The sequence below is a fragment of the Mastigoproctus giganteus genome, chromosome 10 (assembly GCF_048544385.1).
Source record: "Mastigoproctus giganteus isolate SK-2022 chromosome 10, ASM4854438v1, whole genome shotgun sequence".
In the NCBI taxonomy this organism is placed as follows: Eukaryota; Metazoa; Arthropoda; class Arachnida; order Uropygi; family Thelyphonidae; genus Mastigoproctus; species Mastigoproctus giganteus.
In genome coordinates, this window is record NC_143584.1 from 173,140,826 (window position 1) to 173,168,376 (window position 27,551).

Below are 27,551 nucleotides of genomic sequence, written 5' to 3' on the forward strand. Positions count from 1 at the left end.
GAATACTTCTTTTAAGAGCGAAATATCGCATTATTCAATGGACTGCAGACAGACGGTTGATCTTAGGATTAAAAGAAACTTGCTTAAATCGTATTTGAACTCATGGACACAGCGAATGAATGACGCTGGAGGAAACGGAATGGATGGAGATAAATGCAGTTCCCTAACAAGGAAAACGCTCTTCCTAGTGTGCTCCTTGTCGATACGGCTCAGTGAGTGCACGCGCTACTAGGAGACGCCCGTCCTCTCCATAAAGTAATACAATAAGATACATGCGGGCTCAATGTCATTTGGCATTGCAGCATGTCGTTGGTCAATCCCTACATTGAAAATATCCTGGAAAATAGATAAAGGATCTGTCTTTTTCTTTTTCCCTCTCACTGCTAGTTCTGAATTCGATTTTTCAAATGGGCGTTTGACTCTTCACAGTCGCTTCTAACATCAAGCAATTTCTGTACTCCGAATAACAGCTTTCAGTGTATAATAACCGATTGGCTGATCTAGACACTGTCTCGTGTCTAGCACTCGAGTGGCTGAAGGTAGTACAGTATTAAGACATGGGGCATGTTCTGTTGGTATGGACTGGGTCCATCCATACCATTACAGAATGGTGTTACCTCCAATGAACATCCTTCTGTGTTATTTGATCAACTTCACTCTGTCAATTCAAACAATTAATGCTTCATTTTTAGCCGAATTGCAATGGACTCTTCAAGATGACAACCCATCTGTCCATCATGTAAAAGTATCTGAATGGTTCAAGGAACCTTCCAACATCTACCGCGATGTTGGAATGTAATTGTGGCAAAAGGTGGCCCTACTGTACATTGAATAAAGGTTTCTAATTTTTATAGACAGAAGTATAAAATATCATCATGCAGCTATTAATTAGTTTTTAAATTGGACTGCTTCTTAGAGTCTGTCACTTAATGTCAACAAATGGTATAATAACGCTTGAAAAGATCACAAATCAAATTTAATGAACTTATAACAGTAATAAATTTCCATTAGATAAGATTTAGAAAATATCATATCATATTTCATTCTAACTACTTATTTACAAGACACACAGAGTATATTACATCCAAATGGAATTAATCAATGGAAAGATATCCAGAGAATTCGCAGATGACAAAATGATACTGGAATTTATTTTTTTGTTATTTGCGAATTCAATCGTCAAGAATATTTCAACAAATCAACTGAGTCCCTTTAGAATATTACACCATGGATTGAAAAAGGACTTAAGTATCTTAATTTAAGGCCAAGAAAAGAATTTTATATTACGAATTAGAATTCAAACATAAAACTGCCAGTATCAACTGTCCAGAGTTGCTTTCCAAATCAAAGTTGAATGTTGTTCCAAATCGGACTTTGTGGTGTGAGTTTAAAATAATTTTTGAAATGGGATTCATCTTTCACCGTTTGGTCCTCTTACGGATAACCACCGTGCTCCCCTCGGCCCTCAATTATTCGCCATATATTTTAATGACCTTACAACACAGCTCCAAACTTTCAATGTTGCTAATGACCTTGGAATCTACAAAATCATCGATTCAGTGTCCAATGTCGGATTCATCTAAAATTCACACTGTGAAAACAATATACCTTTAAATACAACTGCAAGCTATCATGGTTTTTTCTCCAGACGTTGGCTTAAATCTTTAACACTTTTGAATTATGTTGTTCAAGGAAAGCTCGTCATTTTTTGTCGCGCTAGAGATCTTGGTGTTACCATTCTTCATAATCTTCATCCATCGGATCATATAAATAACATTGTTCCGAAGGTTTTCGGCTTCTTGATATTGAGGCTGATTTTGTTGGTTGCTTGATCCTTCAGTGTCCTCTACGCTAGCATATTCCTTACCCATCGAAAGAATTGGGCAACACGATTGGTTCAAACTGTTGTCTCGACTTTACGAAAGCGCTGATGGCATTTTTTAACGCCAAAGCGATCAGCATTCAAAAGTACACATAGCGAAAGTTCGCCGACTGAACAGTCAAAGCCTGGGACGCGTACCGCGGCGCGCGAGCGGGTCTCATCCGAGAAAAAAAAAACGCATCTCGGTGGACGGCGTACATTGTACGCGGGAGGGAGAAAGTGGCTTGGGCAGCACGTGCAGGCGAGTCTCACTACTCGAAGGTGAACGGAAAGCAATTGTAACCGAGGATGTGCCGCGGCTTCACGATCGAAGTAGGGAAGCGTTACGTCGCGCGAGTGCGAACGCACCGGAAGCACGTGCAATTTTGCGTTCTGTTGAGGGTCGGTCGCCCACATGGCAGAATACACCTGTTAACACGTGCTTCAACCGGCTGTTTGGGAAAAACGTTTTATAATGGACTTTTCAGCCTAATAATGGAAGTTTCGTATTTTTTTTTTAATCAAAGCTTATTACCATGGCAATGGATCTCATAAAATGTAGAGTTCGTTGCTATAGTAATAACATTAGAGATTACTGCAACCATTGTTGTCAAGTGTAGTCGTAATTTAATGATGACAGATTTTTTTGTGACACCCTGTATATTTGCCTTTATTTTATTTATTTTTTAGTTTAGTTAAATTGGGATGTTCGTCAATGTTACAGCAGAGAGAAAAACAACAGGCGGTTCAAGGTTAGGCCTTTTCCTTCATAGGAAAAGTAAGGAGTGGAATGAATGCCCAACTTTAACCAATTAGAAGTTTCCCTTCACCGGCACAAGATGGCGATACCTAGAGAAGAATATATCTCGCGTGCCAATTAATAAATAACAGAAACGTAGAATTACAAACTGGAATAAAATTTTAATCTCTGACACATCTTTCTCAATGTATAACTTCTTTCTTAGCTACAAAATGAGGTAATGTTAAGTATTATCACATATCATAAACACGTCTTCAGTGGTATTTTCCTATTGCTGCACACCAGCATCTTTGGCCATGGCGTAGAATAGTGATTGAGGTTGTTGGAGTAATTCTGAAGGATTTCCAACTTCGGCTATTTTTCCATGATCCATGACGATAACCCTGAAATTAAAGAAGGATTCATTAGAGAGAAACGTGTCAAAACTAGAATAATTTATGTTAAAATATCTTTGAACTCGACTTTCAAGATTTTCAATACCACTACAATACTCAAATACAATCTAACCTATCAGTGTCCAGTATGGTATATAGACGATGGGCTATGATGATGATTGTGCAGTTTTTAAACTCCGTGCGTATGGTGTTCTGTATAAGTCTATCCGTTTCCATATCAACAGCTGCCGTTGCTTCATCCAGCACCAAAATCTTGGTTTTCTTCAGCAGAGCGCGTGCTAAACACACGAGTTGTCTCTGTCCAACGCTGAAAATATGTCAGAAAAATGAATCAATTCAGTTAATGTTAAAGTCGAAGTCGTTTAATTAGAATTTGAGATTATAATCTGATGAAGGTTGAGAAAAAAAACTGTCTTGAAACGTTTTAAAGTTTTTTAAGTGATATTTCATCGCGTGATATTACCTGAGGTTTTCTCCACCTTCGGCTATGTCGTGATTTAACCCTTCTGGGAGTGCCGTGACAAATGATTTCAAGTGCGCGTGATCCAGGACTTCCCACACCTCGTTATCACTATAAAAATTGTTGGGGTCAAGGTTCATACGAAGCGTTCCTGTAAACAAAACAGGGTCCTGAAAAAGAGAATCAAATCTCTTGTCATCGAAATATCTGCCATCTCTTAAGGTTAGCTAGAAATTCTTTTGGTCAAATTCTAACTCTTAAATAGCACGCGAGGATTTTTGAAAATAACTTTGCATACGCTGTAGAAAAATCCTTACTTGAGGAATAATTGTTAATTTTGGCCTTAAATCATGCAGGCCAATAGTCGATACGTTAATATTATCAATTACAATCGATCCTTCTGTTGCTTCAAGAATCCGGAATAGAGACAAAGTTAGAGATGATTTTCCAGCTCCAGTACGTCCAACAATACCAACCTGAGAAAGAAAGAAAGAAATAATTCAGAACTTTAAAAGTTATCCATTTTTAGTGCCATTTTAAACTTATAACAATCAAACGTCCTTACTTTCTGCTGAGGCTGGATATCCAAAGATATGTTATCTAGAACCAGGTCCAATCCTTCTCTGTATCTCGTGCTGTAATTGATAAAGGACACCGCACCCTTATCCGGCCAAGAGGGACTCGTCTGGGTTTCTTTTATTTCCCAGGGTGCCTTTAAAATCAAAAAGAAAATGTAATTAAAATAAACATGACCAACAAAAACAACGTTGTATAATACTCACCAACGTTTCGAAGCAATTTGAATACGTTCTTCCTCAGAGTAACTGAGATATTTCGTTCATTCAGAGAACAGATTGTTAAATACGTCATTTTAGACGCAACGAAACAGACAGAGCGAAGATTGCTTGTAAATATTCAACCAATCTGTTCGTTCTATCTACAAAATTAGTAATATCAATTCTGTTGTCGCCCCTGGTTGTTTTGAGAACTGGATCTGTTCTGAAAGGTATTTTTAAGTGAATGAAAACGATTGAAAGTATTTAAATGGGACTGTTGTATCTTTTAGGATACGTACCTCTGGTTTCAATTCGGAATATTCTTCGATTCGCTCTACTGATACAATTTTCGTTTCAATCTCCGAGTTCATCCTCACCAGATAAGTCAGGGCATCGGTAACCTGAGAGAAAATCAAGCATTTTCTGTTAATTTGAATATATTCATTGCGACTTCATATTCTGGGTGTTGTTAAGAATTAATAATACCTACAGTTAAGGCATAGGTCAAAGATAGTCCAACAATCCCTGGATCTAAAGAATCTCTTCCAATCACAGCCGATAAAGCTGTTATAAGTACAATCAAGTTTCCAAACATATCAAGACGGATTCCTAACCACCTAAAAAGATAAAACTGCTTCCATTAAAAAGAAATAGAATGAATAATAGAGTTTGAGTTTAAGCGTAGTCATTCAGCAGACTTTTAAACATACCTGTGGGAGGTCAATGCGTAGAATTCACAGCATTGATGTCTGTCTACTTTGAGGTCAGATTGATTTGTAAAATGATTCTGCGCATTGTATGCCCGTATACTGGAAACACCTTGGACACTTTCGGAAAAATGGCTGTACACGGGGGACCTAGCCACTGACTTGAGACGTTTAACTTGTCTTGAAGTATTCAGATAGATAACCTGCCATACAAGAAAAGAAAAAATTAACTGGAAAAAAGCCTCGTTTTTTGTGTGTGTGTGTGACCGATGCTTTGCCGTATGGCAAGCGCATTGGTAGTAGGCGAGTTTTTCGATTGGCGCTTACAGAAACGCTTGCCATATAGCAAAGCATCGTTGAAAGATTGTATTCTCGATTATTTCGAGGAATTAAATATATATATATATTTTTTTGTTTGTTTTTTTCCTCCCGAGAGAGGTCTTACCTGAATGAAGTAATAAATGGCAGCTAAAGGTACTATAATAGCTAAGAAATAGGGATTGCCCAGTGAGATAACTATCATTGTACTGATCACAGTAGATACACAAAAAAGCCACACATCTAAATCACTAGGCACTTGGGTATCGATATCATCCATATCTTTGCCAAATCTAAAGGGGGGAAAAAAAAAGAGAAAATATTTCAAGATTATCGAGGCTTTACCGTATAGCAATCTTTGTGTGCAATCGACAAACAAAACCAGTACACATATTTGTGTCTAATTATCAATTCTTATGGTTTTAATAGTTTAATGTAATATCTGAACATACAAGTACCTGTTCATAACCCTCCCCAGTGGAGTGGTTTCGAAGAAGGTCATCGGTGCCTTGCATACCGACCGTAACATCCCATGATGTAGAAGTTTAGCTGCCTTCATAGCAGCTATAGCCAATATGATGAGAGCCATGAACAGCGAAAGAGCTAGAAAAGAATGTCACGGTCGTGTTCAAATTTACAAAAAGTTGTTTATTCGATTCAGTCTAAAATTGCTATAAAGAAGACCAAGGTAGACTCACCCACCTTGGACAATTCCAATTACAGCGTAAACAACCATCCTTTTGTTTCTAAGAGGAATGTTTTGAGAGCCATCGGGTAAAAGAGGATCAGTAGTCCACTTAGTCAACCATAAGTTTCCTCCCACCTAAACAAGAAATAGAAACATCTTAATAGAATCTTATAGTTGGATACAAAGAGTGTCGATTGGTTGGAGCAGTTTCTGACCGAGTCCAAACCTTACCTCAAGTCCGTTGCTGAGAGCGTAGCCACAAATCATCAATAGAATCAATGGAATGCCGCAGTATTTCACGTAGTTCACGTACACAGCTGTTTTTACCTAAAAGGATTAGATCTGGTAAGATTGGTAAGATTTCCACATAGTGGTACATCAGCAGAAATGAAAGGAAATCATTCTTAAAATATTCCTTAAGAAATTGGACAGCTTACCATCCATTATAGCAATAAGCCAAACCCTTGCTAATTATAAGAGAAGATACTTAAGTTTCCATTTTATATATATTTACGTATGTCGAGGACACCTGGTGGCAAATGGAAGTAAACAATGCCAATTGAAGTATATCGTTTATCATACACATACCTTTCCAATCTCCATCTTTTCTTCCTCCATTAACTGGCCTTCCTGGTTTTCATCGTTCATAAATTCAACCGATTGGCTGAGGATGCTGGTACTTCTAGTTGATCTGGCTGCACTGATCTGTCTTTCAAAACTCATTTTGTCTTTGCCTTCGCTGTCAGATAGACTAGAGTGGGAGATGAGTCTTTTCCGCAGTGTGTAACTGTAAATAAACCATTAAGGGTCTCAAAAATAGTTCATTTACTCATTTAATCATTTAGAAAGGATCTCAACGTGAGGATTTTTACCGGAGACTCCCTATGGAGTGGTAAAAATTTCATATCAGTACTATACGATAATCACCTTTCGCCTGGAGACTCTACATCTTCTGTTCTCTCTTTCTTGGCCTCCTCATCTGTATTTTCTTTCCTCTTTACGTGATCAATCACAAATTCCGAAAACGATCCCTTCTTTCCCATCAGTTCTGCGTGTGTTCCGACTTCTTCAATCTCTCCATCTTTCATGGTTATGATAAGATCTACTTCTGGCAAAACAGAAATGTCGTGCGTAACTAGAATCCTGGTCTGTAGAAGAAAATACACCCAAATTGAACTTTAAGTGGCCTATAGTTAAATTACTAATAAAAAAAAAGTCTTAAGAAACATCTAAGAATAGCTAGGATATCTTAAGAAAACTCAGGCAACAGTATATCGAGATAAAATCAAACTATACCTTTTTTTGTAGCATTCCGTTGTGTCCTATCACGTGTTCAAATAGGTGTTTACCAACATGGGCATCTACGGCACTTAAGGGGTCGTCTAGCAGATAGATATCGGCGTCTTGATAAACAGCTCGCGCCAAGCTAACGCGCTGTTTCTGCCCACCGCTCAGATTAACACCCTAATGAGTAAAAATAGAGTTATTGTGAGAAAGTCCCATTTTCTATTCGATATTTCATATACGAATGCTCAATGGACTTCTGATTGATTGGGAATTCAACTCACCTTTTCTCCAATTTCAGTTAAATCTCCTCCAGGTAAGATATCCAAATCAGGTCTAAGACAACATTCGTCTAATATTTTCTGATACTTTTCATCGTTTAGTTTTTTCAGGAATAGTATGTTTTGTTTTATTGTTGTATTTTGAATCCAGGCTTGTTGAGGAACATAGGCTATCGATCCCTGTTAGAGAAATTAATAAAATATGCATTGGAAGACTTATTTTATAACCGGAACTGCGATGGATGACAAGAAAAGATATCTTTCTTTCAAGTACCTTAATATCTACGCGTCCATGCAGTTTGGTCATTTCTCCTAACATGGCTGACAATATGGACGACTTTCCAGCACCAACCATTCCCACAATTCCAACCAGCTGACCGGGCTTTATGTGAAAGTTAATATTCCTCAGGTTAGGAACCTCCTCTTTGGACCAAGAAAAGGTCCCGTATTCAATAGAAATCACTTCACCTGTCAACACGTTAAAAGATTAAGAAATGGAAGAATAATTTCTTCATATAAAGACCATGGAAAGATTCATAACGTATTTAAATAATAAATAGAAAAAATATTTCAAAATAAAGACATTAAAACTAAAAATATGGAAAATTGCATCTTATATACAATATGTATTATATATTTTGAATAATTATTAAAATAATTATGCAAAAGACACCGACAAACCTTTAGCAGGGTTGCTTCCAACTGTTTGGTCGTCTAACTCCTCACATAGCATGAATTTGTTTAAGCGATGGAAGGACACTTTGACCTTGAAACATAAACAGACATTATTAGGGTTCGCAGATGATATGGAACATCTGGGCATTACCAAACGATAACTATAGTATGGAGAAACACAACAGGCAGCTCAAGGCCACTCACCAGGACTTCTCTTCCATAGAATTACGGAGTTGAAAGCCAAGTGAGTGACCTTGAGCCGTCTGTTATTTTTCTCCCTACTTTACAGCCTTCTCTTACCTGTATGAAACTTGCTACCACCTGGGGAATGGTCGCGAGGGAAATCCTCAATATATAGAACAGGGTTAACGAGACGAATGCTGTGGTAGGATCCAAAATATTTTTTTCATCGATTAAAACATAAGTGATAAAACTGCACATGGCTATCTGGAAAGAAGGGAATTTAACACGTAAAAAATAAAACAAAATGTCTTTTTTAAAAGATAAAAAATAATAATAAATAAATAAATTATAGTTATTACCCACCAAGAAGAGGGAACAGTTCCACACGAAAAATATTACAGCTTTCAAGTAAGAAAATATTCGGAGAAGCCTGACTTCATCATTTCTTATTTCGAATATGTGGTTCATGAAGGGCAACTCCCAAGCGTATAGTTTTAATACCTGAAATACAATAGCGAGAATATTATTTTGCACATGCGCAATGCATTCAAAGAACTTAAGTACTTAAGGACACAAGACAACTATACAAAATAGCAGAGTAACTTAGACATACCTTCATCCCATTTAGCATTTCACCAAGGTGTTTTAACCTTAAATCTTTCTTGGTCATTTGTTTTGTCTGAAAAAAAAAAAAAAAAAAAAGGAAAAAGAAAATAAATAATACTCTTAGAAAAACAGAAAAATAATATAGGAAAATTAATAGACGTGGAAAATAAATATCTGCAAGCCAAAATAGTATATCTGCAAACTTTCGGCAAAGGTACAGTACGATGGACTAGTTAGACTCTACACGGACATTCTAGATGGTGGCTAAACCTAATTGGTAGTAAGCTCCCAGAATTGGATGTCGTTTAAGACGTAAGTGGGATCTAACTGAAGTATAGAAGCACTCTATTTAGAAGGGGATCAGTAAATTGATGGGGGGGAGGTATATTCTCACTGATGATAGAAGACAGTAAAAGAAACAAATATTCAGAACTCACCTGAACATCTCGACTTTTGGTGGCTACAATTCCAGTTATTGGAATCATAAGGATCATAACACCTAATCCAGCTAGACACGCCGGTCCTAAATATTGCCATAGCAAAGCCATCGTAATTAAAACCCGTAATGGGCCACTGAACAATAAAGTACAATACATTCCAAACTGGAATATTTTCTCCACGTCTACTGCCATCAGATTTCCCAGTTCTCCCACAGTATAGTTTCGTTTGGCATTACTGGACATGCGCAGTGCCTAGAAAGAGAAATCAAACGATAGTATTGAAATGTACAATCGTGTAGTATATCAGACTACTTCGAACACCAATATGCAAATTACCTTTCGATATATGGCCGCGATTAGGGCCGATTTCACTTGGATGGCAGCGGACATGTTGTAATAAACAACATGAGCCATTGATAGGCTGCAAGTCAACGTCGAGCAGAACATGGCAGCTGCAAAAAGGTACCCTCTCCATTGGGTCTGGTCGCTGGAGATGAATTCGATCATCAAGCTGTAAATAAATAAGAGGATGGTGTATTGAGAAGGTTTATTTTGCTCATAGTAGAATAAACGTATAAAAACAAATGTTTGCCACTTACTTTTGCAAAAGAGCAGGAGTGATTCTCATGAGAATATAAACTACCTCCAACAGAGATGCGTAAAAGACAAAAGGCCAAAATGCTTTGATAACTGCGTATGCCAGAGAAGGATTTCTTTTCTTTTCAATGCCATTTTTAGGTAATGGTCTTCTATCACTGTATTGAAAGAAACAACAACGTTATTATACGATTAATATTACTGCCATCTCTCTGAAACTGTTAGAAATACATTTTTACATTGATGTTACTGTTATTTTGCTTTTTTTTTATGTTAATGAACTTTTGTTTTGAGGTACATTATATACTTACGTTTTAGTGTGACCCAACTGCTCCAACCAACGCTTGTTGAAACTCTTCCAGACCGAGTTACAGATGAATATTGGACTGAGAGGAGGAAAATCTTCGATACTCAGAATCTCTCGATATCCTTGACGAAAGAATCTATAAGGAACACAATAGGATTTTGTTTTATACAAAAACTGACAGTGACTGAAGGAAGTCCGCTGAGTTTATCTCAGTTATGACTTAAACGTAGTCTGTATACACGGTGATGAAAAAGTTAGAGGTATCCTGACTTTTGGATCTTCCTCTGTTATCATTAAAGTGCGTAATTTGCGTACGCATTTTTACGCTCTTTGGCTTACTACGTCGAAAACAAAAATATTTTTAAAATGGTTATTTCGTAACAAGATCTATTAAAATTTTTTGGCTAAGTCTGTGGTGAAAATGAACAAAAATTTCTATTTAAAAATATTTTTTAAGCAACTCTATTTTATTCTAAATTTTTGTTCATTTTTATATTATTTAGTTTTAATATTTTTGTTTATTTTTATATTATATAATTTAAATTTTTTGGTTATTTTTATTTTTATATTAATTTTAATTTTTTGATTATTTCTTTTAAAATTTTATTTTATTACATATAATGTTTTATTAATGCTACGTAAAATTTTTAAATTTTTATTTATTTTATTTTAAATTTTTATATTATTTAATTATAAGTATTTATTTTATCTTATGATAATTTTTTATTTATATCATTAAATTTCTAATATTGTTATTTATTTTAATTTAAAATTTTTATTTATTTAATTTTAATTTAATTTTATTTTTTAAATGTTTTATTAATGCTACGTAAAATTTTTAAATTTTTATTTATTTTATTTTAAATTTTTGTTTAATTTTAATTTTTATATTATTTAATTATAAGTATTTATTTTATCCTATGATAATTTTTATTTATGTCATTAAATTTCTAATATTATTATTTATTTTATTTTAAAATTTTTAATATTTTTATTTTATTTTTGTTTTATTTTTATTTAATTTTTGTTTTATTTTTATATTATTCAATTTTAAATTTTTATATTACTTAATTTTAAATTTTTGTTTATTTTTATAGTATTAAATTTTTAAAATTTTAATTTATTTTATTTTAAATTAATAAATAACAGATAAAATAAAAATGTATTGTGAAATTTTGCATATAAAATTTTAAATTTTATTTTTAAATTTAATGCGAAAAATAAAATTTAAAAAATTTACTTAAAATTTTTGTATTATATCTTAAACTTTTATTTAAAAGTTTTTTTTAAATTTAAATTTCTTTTTATCTATTAAAATAGTTACTTATCCATCCAAGTAAACGTCAGAAGCGATAGAAATGGTTCATCCTCCAGTGGGCTCTCTATCTAAAAAAAAAAAAAATCTAAACAGAATCAAAACTAATCATAAAAAAGTACCATAATGCATTGCGCATGAGTATAATACGCTGGAAAAACTGCTATAAAATTTGTATTTCTCTTAATTTAAAGTTAACACATTAAATTTTCAAACCATGCGTCAAATTTAGTGATTCTTTTTCACGCATGCGTTGATTCAGTTTCACGCATGCGTTGATTCATTTTCCCCATTCTTTGACTTACCTTATCCAAAGAGGAAAGTACAGGCTTTGAATCATTAAAAGCTGAAAATATCAGTTGACAGATGATGGCTGGGTACGAAATTGTGATAAAAAGGAACTGATCTCTGTTGATGTCAGACAAATCCTACAGAAGATAAAAAGATTATAAACAAGATACAGAATTGTAACTACATTCCATAAAAGCATTCATCAAATGTAACAAAGACAAATCACGGATTCGGATCGATTCTACTCACTTCTCGAAGGGTCCTCATCAAGTAAGATCTGTAGGTAACAACCCCACACAAAGCAAGGAGGAACCAGAAGAAGAACAAGACACCGGACGATCGTCGTCCATTAATTCGATGGTAAATCAGAATCCAGAGTAGGAAAATCTAAAATAAAGAGTTGGTTTGTTAGCAGAAGGATTCTTTTAACCACCAAGGTTCCAGCTACTGACAATTGCTATTTCAGAGGTTATACTTACATAAGTTATAACTTTAACTGTAGGTGACAGATAGGACACGATCGGGACGAAATCTTCCTCTAGGTGGTGTTTTATGGCTATGTAAAATTCGGCGAGACTACATCCCAATAATAATATACACAAAACCTGAAAAAATAGCGAAAAAATAAATAAATTTAAAGAATCTATATTATTTTTTTATAAAAAAACATGAGTGGCAGCTCTTATTAAAAAAATTGGTAGTAAAATCCGCGCAAGTTTATTACCAGCTTTGAGAGATTCAGCAAAGTCCATGGTAATTTGCAACACCTGTTTTTTCTGGTACCCCACACGTCAAAAGGGGCAAACAACCACAGAAATCCACACGGCACCCAAACCAACACGGTCCTCTGGAAACACGCTGTTAGATCTGGATTGTCCGTGTACCACGTGACGTCCAGGTCCTGTAAAAATAATATAATTCGTTAAAGACATAAAAAAAATGCTAACGCGTTTTTTTTTTTTATTGTCACAATTCTTTTGCTAACGCAGTGTATATATTTGTGACATTTTGTTGGTAACTGTCGTTATGCCTGTATTATCTTTACATTATCTAAGCTGCATTGTAAACAACGCTTATTTTTCGTTCGTGTCGTAAGAAAACTTATTAATTCAAAGTTGAAGTAAAGTGGAAACCCAGCCAATAAAAACCGGTTGTTTGTGATGACGTCACTTCTTCAAAGTGGTGTCACACATCGTTAATCTGAAGTTGGCTTTCTTCGGAATGTACGGTACTTTACATTCAGCATAATGTCACATCATGGTGGAAAATTACTGTGATTTGTAGGAGAGTTGAAAGTACAAAAAGAAAACAAAAAAAGAAACTTGAAGTGCACAAGGACACCTTTTTTATATTTCTTTACTGAATTACAATACTGTATTGATATTTATAATCAGTAATTATTATTTATTTATTATTATAATTTTATTTATTATTTATATGTATACTTTTGCTTAGTAGTCCATAAATATGCTACTCCCTGTTCTCTACCTCCTTAACGTTGTTTAGGAAGGGGGGGGTGAACCGGAAGTTCGTCACAATCTAACAGGAAGCTACATAATTTTGTGATAACTGAGATCAAAGTGGAAAAGGAATTGTTGGAGAAGGGAACAAAAGGGTGGTCTTACCAAAAAAAAGACCAGTTGTGCAAAGTGCAGCGTCTGGAAACTAGGCACCTGCGAGGTAATCTGATTGAGGTGTTTAAGGCCTTCAATGGATTGAGTAAGCCCAATGCAGATGGGATTTTTCCTCTTGTTCAAACCACACACATATGAGGGAGCACAAATTCAATCTGTGGAAGGATGGTTGCAGGATAGATGTGTGGAGATTTGCCTTCAGCCAACCGGTGGTTGATTGTTGGAACAAACTTCCATCAATCGATTGTGGAAGTTGGTAGTTTGAATTAATCCAAGGAAGGACTAGACAAATTATTGAAAGGGGATGGACATGTGATGTGGGATGGTTTTTTGTTTTGTTTGGCCCATGTTGTATATGCTTGCTTTCTTTTGCGTCATCTGCCACTACTAGTACTAATACTGAATGATCTACAGAAACGTCGACACCCATGTCATTTGGGGTGATCGTTTCCCTTTAAAGCAGTCCCTGAGGGTCTCATTTTACACATTACACACTGCCTACGTGGATTTTTAAATATTTTAGATAATTTTCCTTTATACTGAAAGCATTCAAACGTGCAAACCCAAAACTTCGTCAGGTATTTACATCTTTGTGTCCCAAAATTGGGCCGAATATATCTCGTGACAAAAAACACACGAAGAAAAAAATACATATAAGCAAGACAAGATAATAACCACCATCTCGAGCAATGCACTTAATAAGCACGGGTTGGTCTAAGGTCATACACCTGTCAAGCGTTCGGAGTACAGAAGAACAACTGCACATTAAGTTACCAAAGATAAACGAGTTAATGATTTTAAATGCTTGCCTTCACTTTCAATGTGGATGAATTCGTCTTTCGAAGAGTGGTTGCGAAACAAAACAGAAAACGAAAATAGTTAGAATTAGGCCCAGTTCCCCATTCTACAACCCTCACACTCCCACCTGAAAAACCGCTTATTACGTCATTTCTTAGAGCGGGTGATTATTATCTAAAACTCGTACTCACCCAGAAGGCTGTTCCACAAAATTCGTGCGTCACGAGCCCCATTATTCACTCAGGTACCGGACAACTACAAAAGTAAGCAAATCACCAGCAGACGAACCTTCTCCTGCACTTAAAGCAGACGCTCCAAACTCCAGCACGGTCTGCTTTAATGTTGATCGTGCTCTTACTCGAAGCCGTTTCTATTTATTGTTGCGTCATTTTCACAAATTTGCGCGACATAGAAACGCTGTTGCAATGTCATCTGATGCGATAATCGAAGACACGAATCGGCGTTATTGGTGTGTCCTTATCGCCACACTTATAAGCTCCGACTGTGACTGATTGGGGGGAGGGGGAGAGGGGCAAAAGCGAGGAACGCTGAAACGACAGATAGCTTGCCGGGTTTTCGTCGCCGAGTTAAAATCCGCCGGCGGAGGCCGATGTGGTCCGCAACATTCGAGGCGGTGCACTTTGAATAGGTGGCTTTCGTTGTTATTCGAGGAGAAGTGGTTGGATGCGCATGCGCACGGGCCGGTGTCGGTGTAAACACGAAGTGGCTGAAGTGCTGGTGTATCAAGGGTTAACGACCAAAGTGGGACACTTGGATTTTGGGGCGCATGTACTGGAAGCACGTGCTTTGAGTAAGATAGCTACCATATGGCAAAGTGTATTCGTACGCCCTCGTGTTCTATGAAGGGTTTTTGAAGTTTGTACTGCTCTCTGTGATGGATGGGTTGAAGGTTAGGAAGAGAGAGAAGGATTAGATAACACAAAGGCGAATAAGTGATATGATGATCTGCGTATATCAGATAAATCCTGCTTAATGCATTTTTTTTTTTTTTTTATCCATTTATTTTGTATAAAAAGATTCACGCCGGTCCTTTGCATAGGCAGGATGGAAAGTGGGCACGTGTCTATTTCGGCATGACTCCGAAAACGGTATTTATTAAGTTTGTTTTTTTTTTTTTTTAACATACCTACTCATTTGAATCCTATGCTTTATCGGGAGCATGGATTGGTTGAGGGTTTGGAAGCTAGAAGACAGAAACCAGGTGAAAGGAACAGAAATGAAGATCATCACTACGAAAGTTCTTAAAGCCATACGCTGTTTTAGTAACATGGACTGGTTGAGGGTTGCAAAGCGAGAAGAAACAGGAAAATTAGGTGATTCGAATCCGATTACAAAGGAGGAATTATTATGGGTAGGTGCTTGGTTCTCTTCTCCACCTGGTAACTTGGGTTTTTTATGAAGCAAACAGACAACACAATATATGCAATTCACAGGCATCATATACAGACACCTCACGGCCTTAGTTGTTTGGTGCAAAAATAAACACCTTTTTAACTACCCTCCTCCATGCTAACTAAGTGTCTTTTGACGTACCATCCCATAGTCAGGAGCGGAGAGAGCCGCCACGGGCCCTGATGAAAACAACGCCTCACTGGGCAGAGTACTTTTCCATGTTGGAGACTCTCCAGGGAAGCTTACCCTTAACTCATCCACGGAACTTACCCTTAACTCATCCATACACGGCATGCATTAATGACCTTTGGTCTCTGAAAAATTCCCCCACCCTCCATGCGTATTTCTTATCAAATGCAACTTACAGAAGGGACAATGCAGTGCGAACAAGGTTCTCTTGTATCCTAACCTTTAACCTGTCCATGGCCAAAGAATTCACCGAATTGTCTCAAACATCTAACTGCCACGCGCGAAATTGTCGTATACAGCGAATTGTCCTGCAACCATCTGACGTGATTCCTGTAAAATCATGGGATCCGTGGTTAAGGACACAATACAGGACAATCTCGACTGAAATGGTAGTCTTGATGGAACTTATAGATTCGTGAAGGGGAAATCTTTAATAAAATTGATGAAGGAATGCTGGAGAAGTTGTCAAAATTAATGGCAGGAAAGGAGAGTGTGTGTCTTTGCGGATAGTACAAGAAATATAATCGCTATTTTCCCACACCAGCTGGAAAAGGTCCGGGTTCGAGTCCCGTCAATGGTTCAAGGAAATTTCATGGGCTTTTTTCACTCCGTGGTTCAGTTAATCGGTCTGTTGCGTGGATTTTTCTCCATTAACTTGCGTGGATTTCAACTCAAGTGGAGTTAAAGGTGGTCCAGGACGAATAAGATTTAGGGGTTACGCTTCAATTAGATACGAAATTTTCCGTCCAGTGTAAACAGGCGGTTAGAAAAGGCACGGATAATAACGAATTATTTGGCGATCGGTTGCTATAGCAACGTTCGTTTGAGGTGCCCGTTGTCATTGTCAACTGTTTCAGTGTTTAGCAGCAACAAATGATCGTGGGGAAGTATCAGTGAGATAAAGGATTACCTTGAGCCGTACATGGAAGATAAAAGATGGCCTTGATGCAGCACAATAGGTTTTGCTTTCTGGTTGTGATCGTTATCGTAATGAACTGAAATGTGTTCCTTTAAACCTCTGCAATATGAACTCCAATAAATAAATGTATTAATTAGAAAACTCCATGAAAAATATAATGACTGAACAATGAAATTGTAGTATGACCGAGTCGTTTGGCAGTATCCTAACGGTACCAAAAGATATCGTAATCCTGATTTATTAAAGAAATATTTTCATTGTTAAACCAAAAGTGTAGAACCAATGATGATATTTCTCTAAGTGGATGCAACCCAACTTATCAGTTTAGGATCCTTTTTTTGGGTGGGGGAGGGGCGAACATTGGTACAAATCTTCATTCTCTACCTCCTTCCCACAAAATGTTTTTTTTTTTTTTTTTTTTAAATTAAGTTGTTGCTTCCAAGGGGACATTTTGTTCTCTAAGTTGGGTGGCCCAATCATCCTGGTTATTAGAATTAGTTCCCACCCTCCACGGGATAACCATTTCACTAATTCTACATGCAAAAAAAAAAAAGTATTTATTGTGTAGATTATAGCTGTTGGAAATTCTCATTGTACGAGATTCTACATTCACTGCCCAAAATATTAGAAACCTTTGCGATCGGTAGAGATCACAATACAGCAGTATATTGCAAATGCAAAAGCGTATTGCAATTACCAGCTGATGCAGTTGCAAAAAGTTCCTAATTTTTTGGACAGTGAGTGTATTCACAACGTCTGCCATAGGAAAATCATTTTTTTTTTTTTTTGTTCACATTTAGAAATAGCCATTTATACATAAGCAAAAAGACACCAAAAAGTTTTTTTTTTTCTTCTAATTTTATTTTATTAACAACTAACAATTAATCTGTGATCAGCAAGGGATTATCCTCGATTCTTTTTTTCCCAGTTTTGATCAGGTTTCCCCTGAAAATAGAACAGTGAAGTCAGTTTAGTAATATGCAATAAAATAAAATATATTCTAAAATGTCATCTGGTTAGCCACCTAAACGCAATAATTACTATCTCAGAATTTATAGGTACATACTTGTAACATCTTCCTCCTAAACTTTCTCTTTCATCACTACCATCCCCACAGTTGTTATAACCATCGCACTTGAAGCCACTCCAAATACAAAAGCCGTTGTCACATCTGAAATTATTGAATCGAGGAGAACAATCTGCAGAAGAAACGAGAAAAAACGAATGATTTACAAAGTTATTTCACGAAGCTGATCTGATTATTATAGAAACAATACGAGAAAACGTCATTGTTTTATCAAATACAGAAAAAATCCTATTGTTGTACATTTAATCGTTTGTCAAACGAATGCACATTTTTTTAACAATGACTTTAGTCACGCTGGTACAGAAATATTTTATTGTTGTACATTTAATCGTTTGCCAAACGAAAGCACCTTTTTGTAACAATGACTTCAGTCACTCCTGCACAGAAATTAAAACAGAAATGTTCCATTGTCACTTGTCTACAGAAAAGGTTCATTCGTTCTGGCAAACGATTAAATGTACAACATTAAAATCTTTCTGTACCAGCGTGACTATATATTTTATTACTGTGCATTTAATCGTTTGCCAAACGAAAACGAATAACGATGACTTTAGCTGGTATACAGAAATTAAAAAGAGAAATATTTTATTGTTGTGCATTTAATCGTTTGCCAAACGAAAGCGACTTTTTTAACAATGACTTCAGTCAAAATGTTACAAAAATGAAAACAGAAATATTTTATTGTTGTGCATTTAATCGTTTTCCAAACGAAAGCAACGTTTTTAACAATAACTTCAGTCACGCTATTACAAAAATAATTTATTGTTGTACGTTTAATCGTTGTCAAACGAAAGCAATTTTTTTAATAATGGTTTCTGTCATTCTGTTGCAGAAATTTTAATAAAAATACTCCATAGTTGTACATTTAATGGTTTGCCAAACGTAAGAACCTTTTTTAACAATGACTTTAGTCACACTGGTACAGTAATATTTTATTGTTGTACATGAAATCGTTTGCCAAACGAAAGCGACTTTTTTAACGATGACTTCAGTCAGAATGTTACAAAAATGAAAACAGGAATATTTTATTGTTGTACATTTAATCGTTTGCTGATTTTATTGTTGTACATTTAATCGTTTGCTAATTTTATTGTTGTACATTTAATCGTTTGCTGATTTTATTGTTGTACATTTAATCGTTTGCTAATTTTATTGTTGTACATTTAATCGTTTGCTGATTTTATTGTTGTACATTTAATCGTTTGCTGATTTTATTGTTGTACATTTAATCGTTTGCTAATTTTATTGTTGTACATTTAATCGTTTGCTGATTTTATTGTTGTACATTTAATCGTTTGCTGATTTTATTGTTGTACATTTAATCGTTTGCTAATTTTATTGTTGTACATTTAATCGTTTGCTGATTTTATTGTTGTACATTTAATCGTTTGCTGATTTTATTGTTGTACATTTAATCGTTTGCTGATTTTATTGTTGTACATTTAATCGTTTGCTAATTTAATTGTCTGGCATTAAAAAAATGCTACTCACTTTTTATAGCTGTGATTGTGAAATTAAACTTGATTTCTGTATTCGGAGCTCCTCTGAGGACTGAAAGTATCATCACAGTGGCTGAATTATGTCCTTTGGGTAGTTCCATCGTTCTGGTAACGTTATTCCTAAAGGTGAAATTGTGTACAGGTCTGAGGAAGTCCCAAATCTTCGAGATACGAGGTAATTTAAAAGCCTTCATGAGCCCCGATTCGGGAGGTTGGTCGAGGATATCCCAGACCTGCAATAAATCGTGCGTATTGTCTCTTGGCCTGCGATAATAATTTTCAATTCCCAGAAGGACACCGTTTCCACTGGAGGAGCAAATTGATACAGGGCACACAGACAGGGACTGGTAATCAGGAACTTGAAGGGATATAGCCGAATCGGATCCATTCCTTGCAAGGGTAGTCATCTGGTAGCAGTCATAGTCCACTAAAAAAAACATGGCGGAGTAAATATCGAGCACGTGCAACTTCCTTATGAATATGAAAAGCTCTCGTTTATCTAAGATATATCTTTAAGATTTCATCTAAGATCTACAACTTATCCTTTTAAGATTAAACTTAACACATTGTTGTGAGAAATGCGTAAATGGTAAGCTAAAGGGAACATTGATTTTTTTATGACTTCCAGTGTACACAAATTTAAGTTTGTGTACACTGGAAGACATAAAACATCGGTGTTACAAAGGAAGTCATTTAATGTTGGTTTAACAATAGATGGCGCCAGTAGCAAGGAAAAAAAAGCATTTTATTCGTGATTTTTAAGCATAAATTTGGCAAGCTTAGAACACAGGGAGTTTTAATAAATCCCAAAATAGAAACCGATTAATTATAATTAATAAAAGTTACTGATTAGCAAAGCAGATTACCTTTTCTGTATATGGTGTGTCCTGTCATTAATAGGTTACTCAGGACTACCAGAAATGCCACGATGTTGTACATGGTTGCAACTCTGTGCACGAGGCAGTGAAAACAGTTTCCAGGCACCACAAAAATCCTTAAAACCAGCGTCCCGTTATCGTTTTATAGAGGAAAAATATGATAATTTAAGATTATCATTATCTTGCTATGATTTTAGTTCAGCACGTGAAGTTCTTTATAATTTAAGGGTACCAAGTTCCGTTCTGAAGATAAGAATTTTGATAGCGGGAACAGATTCGTTATTATTAGTTTAAAACTGCATAATTTTTAAATTGTCCCAGCCTATTTGGCAGTAATTAATCTCTGAAAACATCAGATTTCTCATAAGTTCGCTTGGCAGTGATAATACGAATTTGGTGTCGCGGCATCCTGGTCTGCCGCAAAAATCCAATGTCTGGAAGGATTTATGGACTTTTTTTTATCTCTCTTGGTACGACGGTTTCTGAACAGAAAGTGGTGAAGATTAAAATATAATCTCAGTTATAAATTTTGAGACGCCGGGTGTCGATCCCCGTACCCCTCGAATACTAAACGAGCGCTTTACCATCTGAGCTACGCCCTCAACGTATATAAATCATTCATTATTTCCAATAGATTGATAATGGTATTTTCGAGGGCCAGTTCTTTAATGATTGAATTCTGGTGACATGCTTGTGAGTACACTCGATAGATGTCACCACACGTGATGTATAAAACACAGCTCACGTGCTACCTCACTAGAAGCCTGAAGGTATATGGATGCGGACTTCTATGCTATAATTTCAGCTGTTTAATTTTCTTCCTGGAATAATTAGTCCATTTAAAAGTTGGGATCAAACTTGGCTTCCATTGGCTCATTTAAAGAAGGCCTCTTGGCAATTTTAAGTACGAACCTGGTTTTGATTCAGGGGAAAGAATTGTTATTTTAGTTTCCAATACAGAGAGAATAATCCAGTGCCCTTATCATGTACAGTGGTTTCCAAAACTTAAGCAAAAGATCTACTATTGGGCGATATTCAGTCACTGAAAACTTAGGTTGATGCCATAGAAAAAATCGAACTGGGGGCTCGACAGAAATTCAAGTGTCAAATTCTATGCTGGACGAAGCTCTCTTGAGTGAAGATGGGAGAAGGCAAGCTTCCAGGAGGCGGTATATATCCTATACTGGTGTTAAAAACTTAAGGACCAGTCAGGTTTTCACCTGTAGCTTCTGTACAGATGCATCACTGCCAAAGATGGAGCAAAGGGAAGAGGTGGTCCTCAGTAGGAGATATGGCCACCCCTAATATCGGTGCAGGCTTTGCACCGCCTGTCCATACTTAGAGCAATGTTGTTAATAAGTTCTTGAGGTAACATCGTCCATTCCTCTGTCAGCGCCATCTTCAGCTGGTGAACATTTTCTGGTGGGTGTGGACGTGCCGCTAGGCGTCTCCCCAGAACGTCCTATATGTATTCGATGGGATTTAGATCGCTGGAACGGGCAGGCCAATCCATACGAACAATGTCCTCACTTTCCAAAAGCATATCAACAGCTGCAGTGCGATCGGGTGTGGCGTTATCATCCATAAACACGAACTCGGGACCAATGGCACCTCGGAACAGACGCACATGGGGAAGGATTACCTCAGTACAGTAGCGTGCATCGGTTGCAGAATCGCCTTCCAGTATCTGGAGTTGTGTACGTCCATCCAAGATAACGCCTCCCCAGACGAGAACACCTCGACCGCCATATCGATCCCTTTCAGTGATGTTTGCGGGGTGATACCGCATGCCAACCTCTCGCCAGATTAGCTGACGTCCAGAATCGCTGCTGAGACTGAATCTACTCTCATCAGTAAAGAGTACCTTAAGTAAAGATTTTGTGGTTGTAACCTTTAGAAATAGTGTTGGTCCTTAAGTTTTGCACACCAGTGTATTATAAAGATAGTTGTCGGGAAACTACTTTTCACAACCTTTTGCTCAGCACTTAGAACGTTTTAAGGATGCTGGCAGCATTGCAGACCAGCCTCAATCTGAAGCAGAATCGATTATCCACAGAAGAAGAGAATGCATCAGCTATTTAAGATGCAGGAATTGATTCTGGAATTGATATTGAGTCTCCGAGAACTGAGGTCTGTCTACACAGTGTTAAAAGTCATAAATTTCATCTTATTTCCATTTATAATTTACTTTTAAGTTTTCCTAAGTAATATTATGACTTTTTTTTTTTTAGAGGTCTTAGCTGTTGTACTTCAAGAATGTGAATGTCTCCAGGCGTGAAGTTAAAGTTTAGACTCAATGAAACCTATCAGTTGTCATTAATGTAGTTGGAGGGAATACTTCAGTAAATGAAGGATGGTTTTGGTTCGATTTCTCCTTACAGATAAGGTTTAATTGTTGATAGTAGAGTTTTCGTTTTAGTCATCTGTATTTGAAGTATTCAAAGTACAACTGAATTCCCTCTTTGGAGTGCAGTTAAATGTATAAAGGATTGTTGATTTTCTTGAATACGTATTAATCTTACCAGAATTCTACACTGAGTACAAAAACATTGGGCAAAAATAACATGCAAGCCATAAAATAATTATACATCCGGACTCCAATTATAGCCAGGATGTGGAGGTTTTGAAATTGAAGATCGTTAAGATTTAAAAATAGAAAACTTGTTATTTTAAAGGTAGATGGCTTTGATCTCGGTTTCCCTCACATCCTAATGGAGCCATCTACCATTTGAGTTACACCCACAAGTCGGATAATCGAGTCTTAATTTCTAGTTTAGCTAACGACGGTAGATACGAAGGTCAACGGTTCTTTAATGATTGAATTCGAGTATAACATAATGCGCGTATGCCTGGGGTCAGCTTGGACGCCGATTTGTAGGTTTTGTTGTCAGTTTTTAACTTCCTTCTAAATGGACCATTGACTCAAAGAAGTAAAACTTCTTGGAGTCAATGGTCCATTTAGAAATCGGGAAGAAAAACTGTATTCCTTTGGCTCATATAAAGAAAGATAAGATTCGTAGCCCGACCCTCATCATCAATAGGCCACAAATTGCCATACGTCGCAATTAGGTGAACACTCCCTCAACGAATTGCTTCATTCAGTGGTGTAGTTGCAGTAGAAAGGCCCCTTGGAAATGGGATGCAAAATGGTTTGATGAAACGAAGCCATATTGAAGGGGGGGGGGTTAAGATTTAAAATGTAAAATCTTCCATGTACAGTGGTTTCCAAAAAGTTAAGCAATTGTCACAAAACAGAGCATATTGCACGAAATCGTGGATTGCTACGCCTATCGAGGTCAATGGATTTTAATTAATGAGTATTGTATGAGTAATCAAGTACTTATAAATAGTGTCAACAGATGTTACCACAAGTTATTCGTTTGGCTCATTGTAAGTGCTGACATATTTTCCGCTCAACACCTATCGCCCGTAGTGTGACAACCAACTTAGATGACTGGCTCGACAGACTCTCAGCGGTGTAGTAAGAAACAGAAGGATTTGTAAATTCCATTAGGGTTCTATCGTTAAAAGAAATGTAAAATTGGATGTGTGGGCACAAACTTTCACAACCTCTGCCACCCTATTGTTATGCCACCGTTCACATTTCATTCTGTATCGATGTTTCATCAAGCTTCAACTGGAAGAGTAACAGGAGCAGCAGGGAATTTAGGTGCATTGTTTCATCACTCCTAAATGTTTAATGAATGTTATTTTCATTTAGGAGAAAAATTTTAGCTATTTAGGAGTAATGTTTCAAATACTCAAAGTACATTAAAAGTGTGGTCGAATTAAGTCAATGAAAGACTACAGTATTCATTTGGATAATGGTATTAATGAAAGTTGTAATGCACGGGTATTGCTCGACAGGGGGGCGTAGCTCAGATGGTAGAGCGCTCGCTTAGCATGCGAGAGGTACCGGGATCGATGCCCAGCGCCTCCAAACGATTATTTTTTATATGTTTGCCTAACAAGCATTAGTTTCGAAACCAGAGATTTAGATGGACTATCACCACAGTTTTTGTCTTTGGCGTCTTATTTCGATAAGATTAATGTGAGTTTCGAAGAAGGTCAAAAATTCGTTGAAGTTTTCAAACAACGGTACTACTCGCCCATGTGGTTTCTTTTCGCTCTCCTAGAGACCCTTTGCGGAAGGCTACTCATTCTGAAGCAGATATAATCAGCTTGCTCAGTAATGATCGTGCAGTTATCCACAAACACTTCAGACGGTTCCAGGAGTAACGGAATGCTACCACAAGACCCGGTTGCTCAATTTCGCACAATGTTTTTAGTTTTGTGACTTCTGCTTAAGTTTTGGTTACCAGTTTGGGCCAAAAGTACTGGATGATTCTCTATTTGAAATCGTAAAAGAACTCTTTTACGATTTCAATCGTAAAAGAGTTCTTTTACGATTGAAATCTAAGCATTCATTCAGAGCATGGTTATAATATATACGAAAAGTGTACTGGACTTAGAAATTAATATTGATTGAATTTTTAAAAGGGGGGGAGGAGGGATTGCCTTTTTGAGAAACATCGAGTACTTGATCCCGGGCCTATATCAGCTGATATGCAAAACTCTTGAAACGAAACACAATCCTGCGCTTGAGGTAGTTATTTTATGATTAATATTTCAAAATTGAAAACGCTCTTATCTGAAGAAATTGGAAGGGGACCACTTTCTGCAAAAACGAATTCCGGATTTCATTCCATTGAGTGAAATCTTTAAGTCACACAAAATCTTAACCACCTGCAAATTAAATAACTGAACAGATCTTTATTGGGAGACGCCAGATATCGATTCTGGTAACTCTGCCATCTGAGCTACGCCCCGACGTACAACACCGATTTATTTCTAATATCATGCATACCAGTACGTAGGAGGTCACTACAGCAGTTCAGCGGTAGAAATCAAACAAAAAAAATAATTTTAACCCCTCCCACCGCACACCAGAACTGTGTGACGAATGGTTAAAGATAGCGTGGTCGTCCTGGGTACGGAAACTGCTGGCATCTGCTATTACAGACTGCTGCACCCATAGATCTTGCGCTTCTTCCTATTGGTGCTGGAAATATTACATTTAGTTTAGTAAATGTAATGTACGGCCCGCCTCCTCGTGGCGTGGACGGGTACCGGGAAGTAGCATTCCTGGTGATCGCTGCTTCCTAGTTGCAAAGCGGCTAGGAAGAAATAAACAGCACATCAACACACAGTCACTGTGCAAACATGGCACTACACTCATTTCTGGCCATTGTCCAGAGTTTGTACATGAACACAGAGAACCATGGCGGAGATGGACTAACATTTTGGGAGCTGCCTTAATTTCGTAAGACACACCAGATGTCCACACACGGTCATCCACATAAATGGGTTGCTCCTATTTGCATGGATCACCACCTAAATCAGAAATCGTCATTAATTTTGCTTCTAACTTAAGAATTCCAGGCAGACAGATAAAATTAACACCTATAGGCCGACTATGGCCCTAGCGCCCGTTTAGCATGCAAGAGGTACTGGGTCGATACCCAGCGTCCCCAAATGAATGTTTTTTTAATTCATATTTTAACTACCATCTTTAGTTTTAAAACCAGAGATTTTGATCATGATTTAGATGGGACTATCACCACACTTTTTGGCCTTGGTGACTTATTTCGATAAGATTGATGTGTTTCCAAAGAGATCAAATATCCATTGAAGATTTTACTCAATGGAACTACTCGCTCAGTGGCTTCCTTTCACTTTCTTAGAGACCCATTGGAAAGCGGAAGGCTTCTCGGTCTAAAGCAGATGTAATCAGCTAGCTCAGTGATGATCGTGCTGTTATCTCCAAACACTTGAGACGGTTCTAAGAGTAAGGAAATGCAGTCTTAGTACATGCGTGTACCGGTGAACCTTGCAATAAAGATCTTATTTATTTTGTGACTTCTGCTGAAGTTTTGGAAACCAGTGTATGTGGCAAAACTATTGAATGATTCTCTAATTGAAACTTTAACAGAACTCTTTCTTCTGAATAACCATCAATTCTCGCAGATAAACTGCAACCCTTGATTCGTTATGCTGCAAAAGAATTTCGTAAACTGAATGCGTTGAATGGACAACGAATGTGGTGACAAACCCATATAAATTATGATCAAAATCTCTGGTTTCAAAATTAAAGCTGGTAAGATAAAAAACCGATATTTGGAAGAGCCGAGTATCGATCCCGGTACCTCTCGCATGCTAAGCGAGCGCTCTACCATCTGAGACATGCCCCCTGACTCCTAGTTAGTCTTTATTGTCACATTCAAGAAGTTTTACTTCTTGGAGTCAATGGTCCATTTAGAAATCGGGAAGAAAAACTGTATTCCTTTGGCTCATATAAAGAAAGATAAGATTCGTAGCCCGACCCTCATCATCAATAGGCCACAAATTGCCATACGTCGCAATTAGGTGAACACCCCCTCAACGAATTGCTTCATTCAGTTGTGTAGTTGGAGTAGAAAAGCCCCTTGGCAATGGGATGCAAAATGGTTTGATGAAACGAAGCCATATTGAAGGGGGTGGTTAAGATTTAAAATGCAAAATCATCCAATACATCTTCCATGTACAGTGGTTTCCAAAAAGTTAAGCAATTGTCACAAAACAGAGCATATTGCACGAAATCCTGGATTGCTACGCCTATCGAGGTCAATAGATTTTAATTAATGAGTATTGTATGAGTAATCAAGTACTTATAAATAGTGTCAACAGATGTCACCACAAGTTATTCGTTTGGCTCATTGTAAGTGCTGACATATTTTCCGCTCAACACCTATCGCCCGTAGTGTGACAACCAACTTAGATGACTGGCTCGACAGACTCTCAGCGGTGTAGTAAGAAACAGAAGGATTTGTAAATTCCATTAGGATTCTATCGTTAAAACAAATGTAAAATTGGACGTGTGGGCACAAACTTTCAAAACCTCTGCCACCCTATTGTTATGCCACCGTTCACATTTCATTCTGTATCGATGTTTCATCAAGCTTCACCTGGAAGGGTAACAGGAGGAGCGAGAAATTTAGGCGTATTGTTTCATCACTCCTAAATGTTTAATGAATGTTATTTTCATTTAGGAGTATAATTTTAGCTATTTAGGAGTAATGTTTCAAATACTCAAAGTACATTAAGACTGTGCTCGAATAAGGCCACTGAAAAACTATAGTATTGACCTGAAT

At 36.9% G+C, this 27,551-nt stretch overlaps 2 protein-coding genes and 1 non-coding gene across 4 annotated transcripts in view; 1 reads left to right on the forward strand and 2 right to left on the reverse strand.

The window, feature by feature from the left end:
* Nucleotides 1-2,869: 2,869 nt before the first annotated feature.
* On the reverse strand, nucleotides 2,870-14,975 carry LOC150079509 (ATP-binding cassette sub-family C member 1-like). 2 transcript variants are annotated; one of them, XM_090383745.1, is made up of 31 exons: nucleotides 14,568-14,975; nucleotides 12,669-12,845; nucleotides 12,424-12,549; nucleotides 12,194-12,331; nucleotides 11,959-12,081; nucleotides 11,663-11,724; nucleotides 10,343-10,474; nucleotides 10,034-10,189; nucleotides 9,771-9,945; nucleotides 9,432-9,686; nucleotides 9,002-9,067; nucleotides 8,752-8,889; nucleotides 8,506-8,652; nucleotides 8,212-8,296; nucleotides 7,805-7,998; nucleotides 7,534-7,710; nucleotides 7,262-7,429; nucleotides 6,893-7,113; nucleotides 6,554-6,752; nucleotides 6,197-6,292; nucleotides 5,980-6,100; nucleotides 5,736-5,880; nucleotides 5,405-5,570; nucleotides 4,963-5,162; nucleotides 4,743-4,869; nucleotides 4,552-4,653; nucleotides 4,042-4,188; nucleotides 3,866-3,952; nucleotides 3,480-3,646; nucleotides 3,129-3,323; nucleotides 2,870-3,004 (listed from the first exon to the last, which is right to left on the reverse strand). In XM_090383745.1, the coding sequence occupies exons 1-31, from the start codon at nucleotides 14,607-14,609 to the stop codon at nucleotides 2,890-2,892; spliced, it is 4,449 nt and encodes a 1,482-aa protein (XP_090239871.1). In that variant the 5' UTR covers nucleotides 14,610-14,975; the 3' UTR covers nucleotides 2,870-2,889. The 2 variants fall into 2 exon arrangements, with proteins under 2 accessions (XP_090239871.1, XP_090239870.1); XM_090383744.1 differs by having other exon boundaries at nucleotides 3,794-3,952.
* A 2,803-nt stretch (nucleotides 14,976-17,778) lies between these two features.
* The window catches only part of LOC150079510 (uncharacterized), a 99,251-nt gene continuing 89,478 nt past the window's right edge, over nucleotides 17,779-27,551 (reverse strand). The window contains exons 4-5 of the mRNA XM_090383096.1: nucleotides 17,964-18,096; nucleotides 17,779-17,842 (exon numbers count right to left, since the gene is read on the reverse strand). Of these exons, the coding sequence (XP_090239222.1) occupies nucleotides 17,779-17,842; nucleotides 17,964-18,096 (197 nt within the window). The remainder of the gene's footprint in view (nucleotides 17,843-17,963; nucleotides 18,097-27,551) is intronic.
* On the forward strand, nucleotides 24,229-24,301 carry TRNAA-AGC (transfer RNA alanine (anticodon AGC)). The gene has a single exon. It is a non-coding gene; the product is annotated as a tRNA-Ala (tRNA).

Excerpts from the sequence above, each read along its gene's own strand:
- LOC150079509 (XM_090383744.1), bottom strand. The coding sequence starts at position 14,609 with ATGGGGCTCGTGACGCACGAATTTTGTGGAACAGCCTTCTGG. Across the intron at positions 12,550-12,668 it reads TGCTGAATCTCTCAAAGCTG|GTTTTGTGTATATTATTATT; the intron begins GTAATAAACTTG and ends CTATTTTTTCAG. Across the intron at positions 6,753-6,892 it reads GTAGAGTCTCCAGGCGAAAG|TTACACACTGCGGAAAAGAC; the intron begins GTGATTATCGTA and ends GTTTATTTACAG.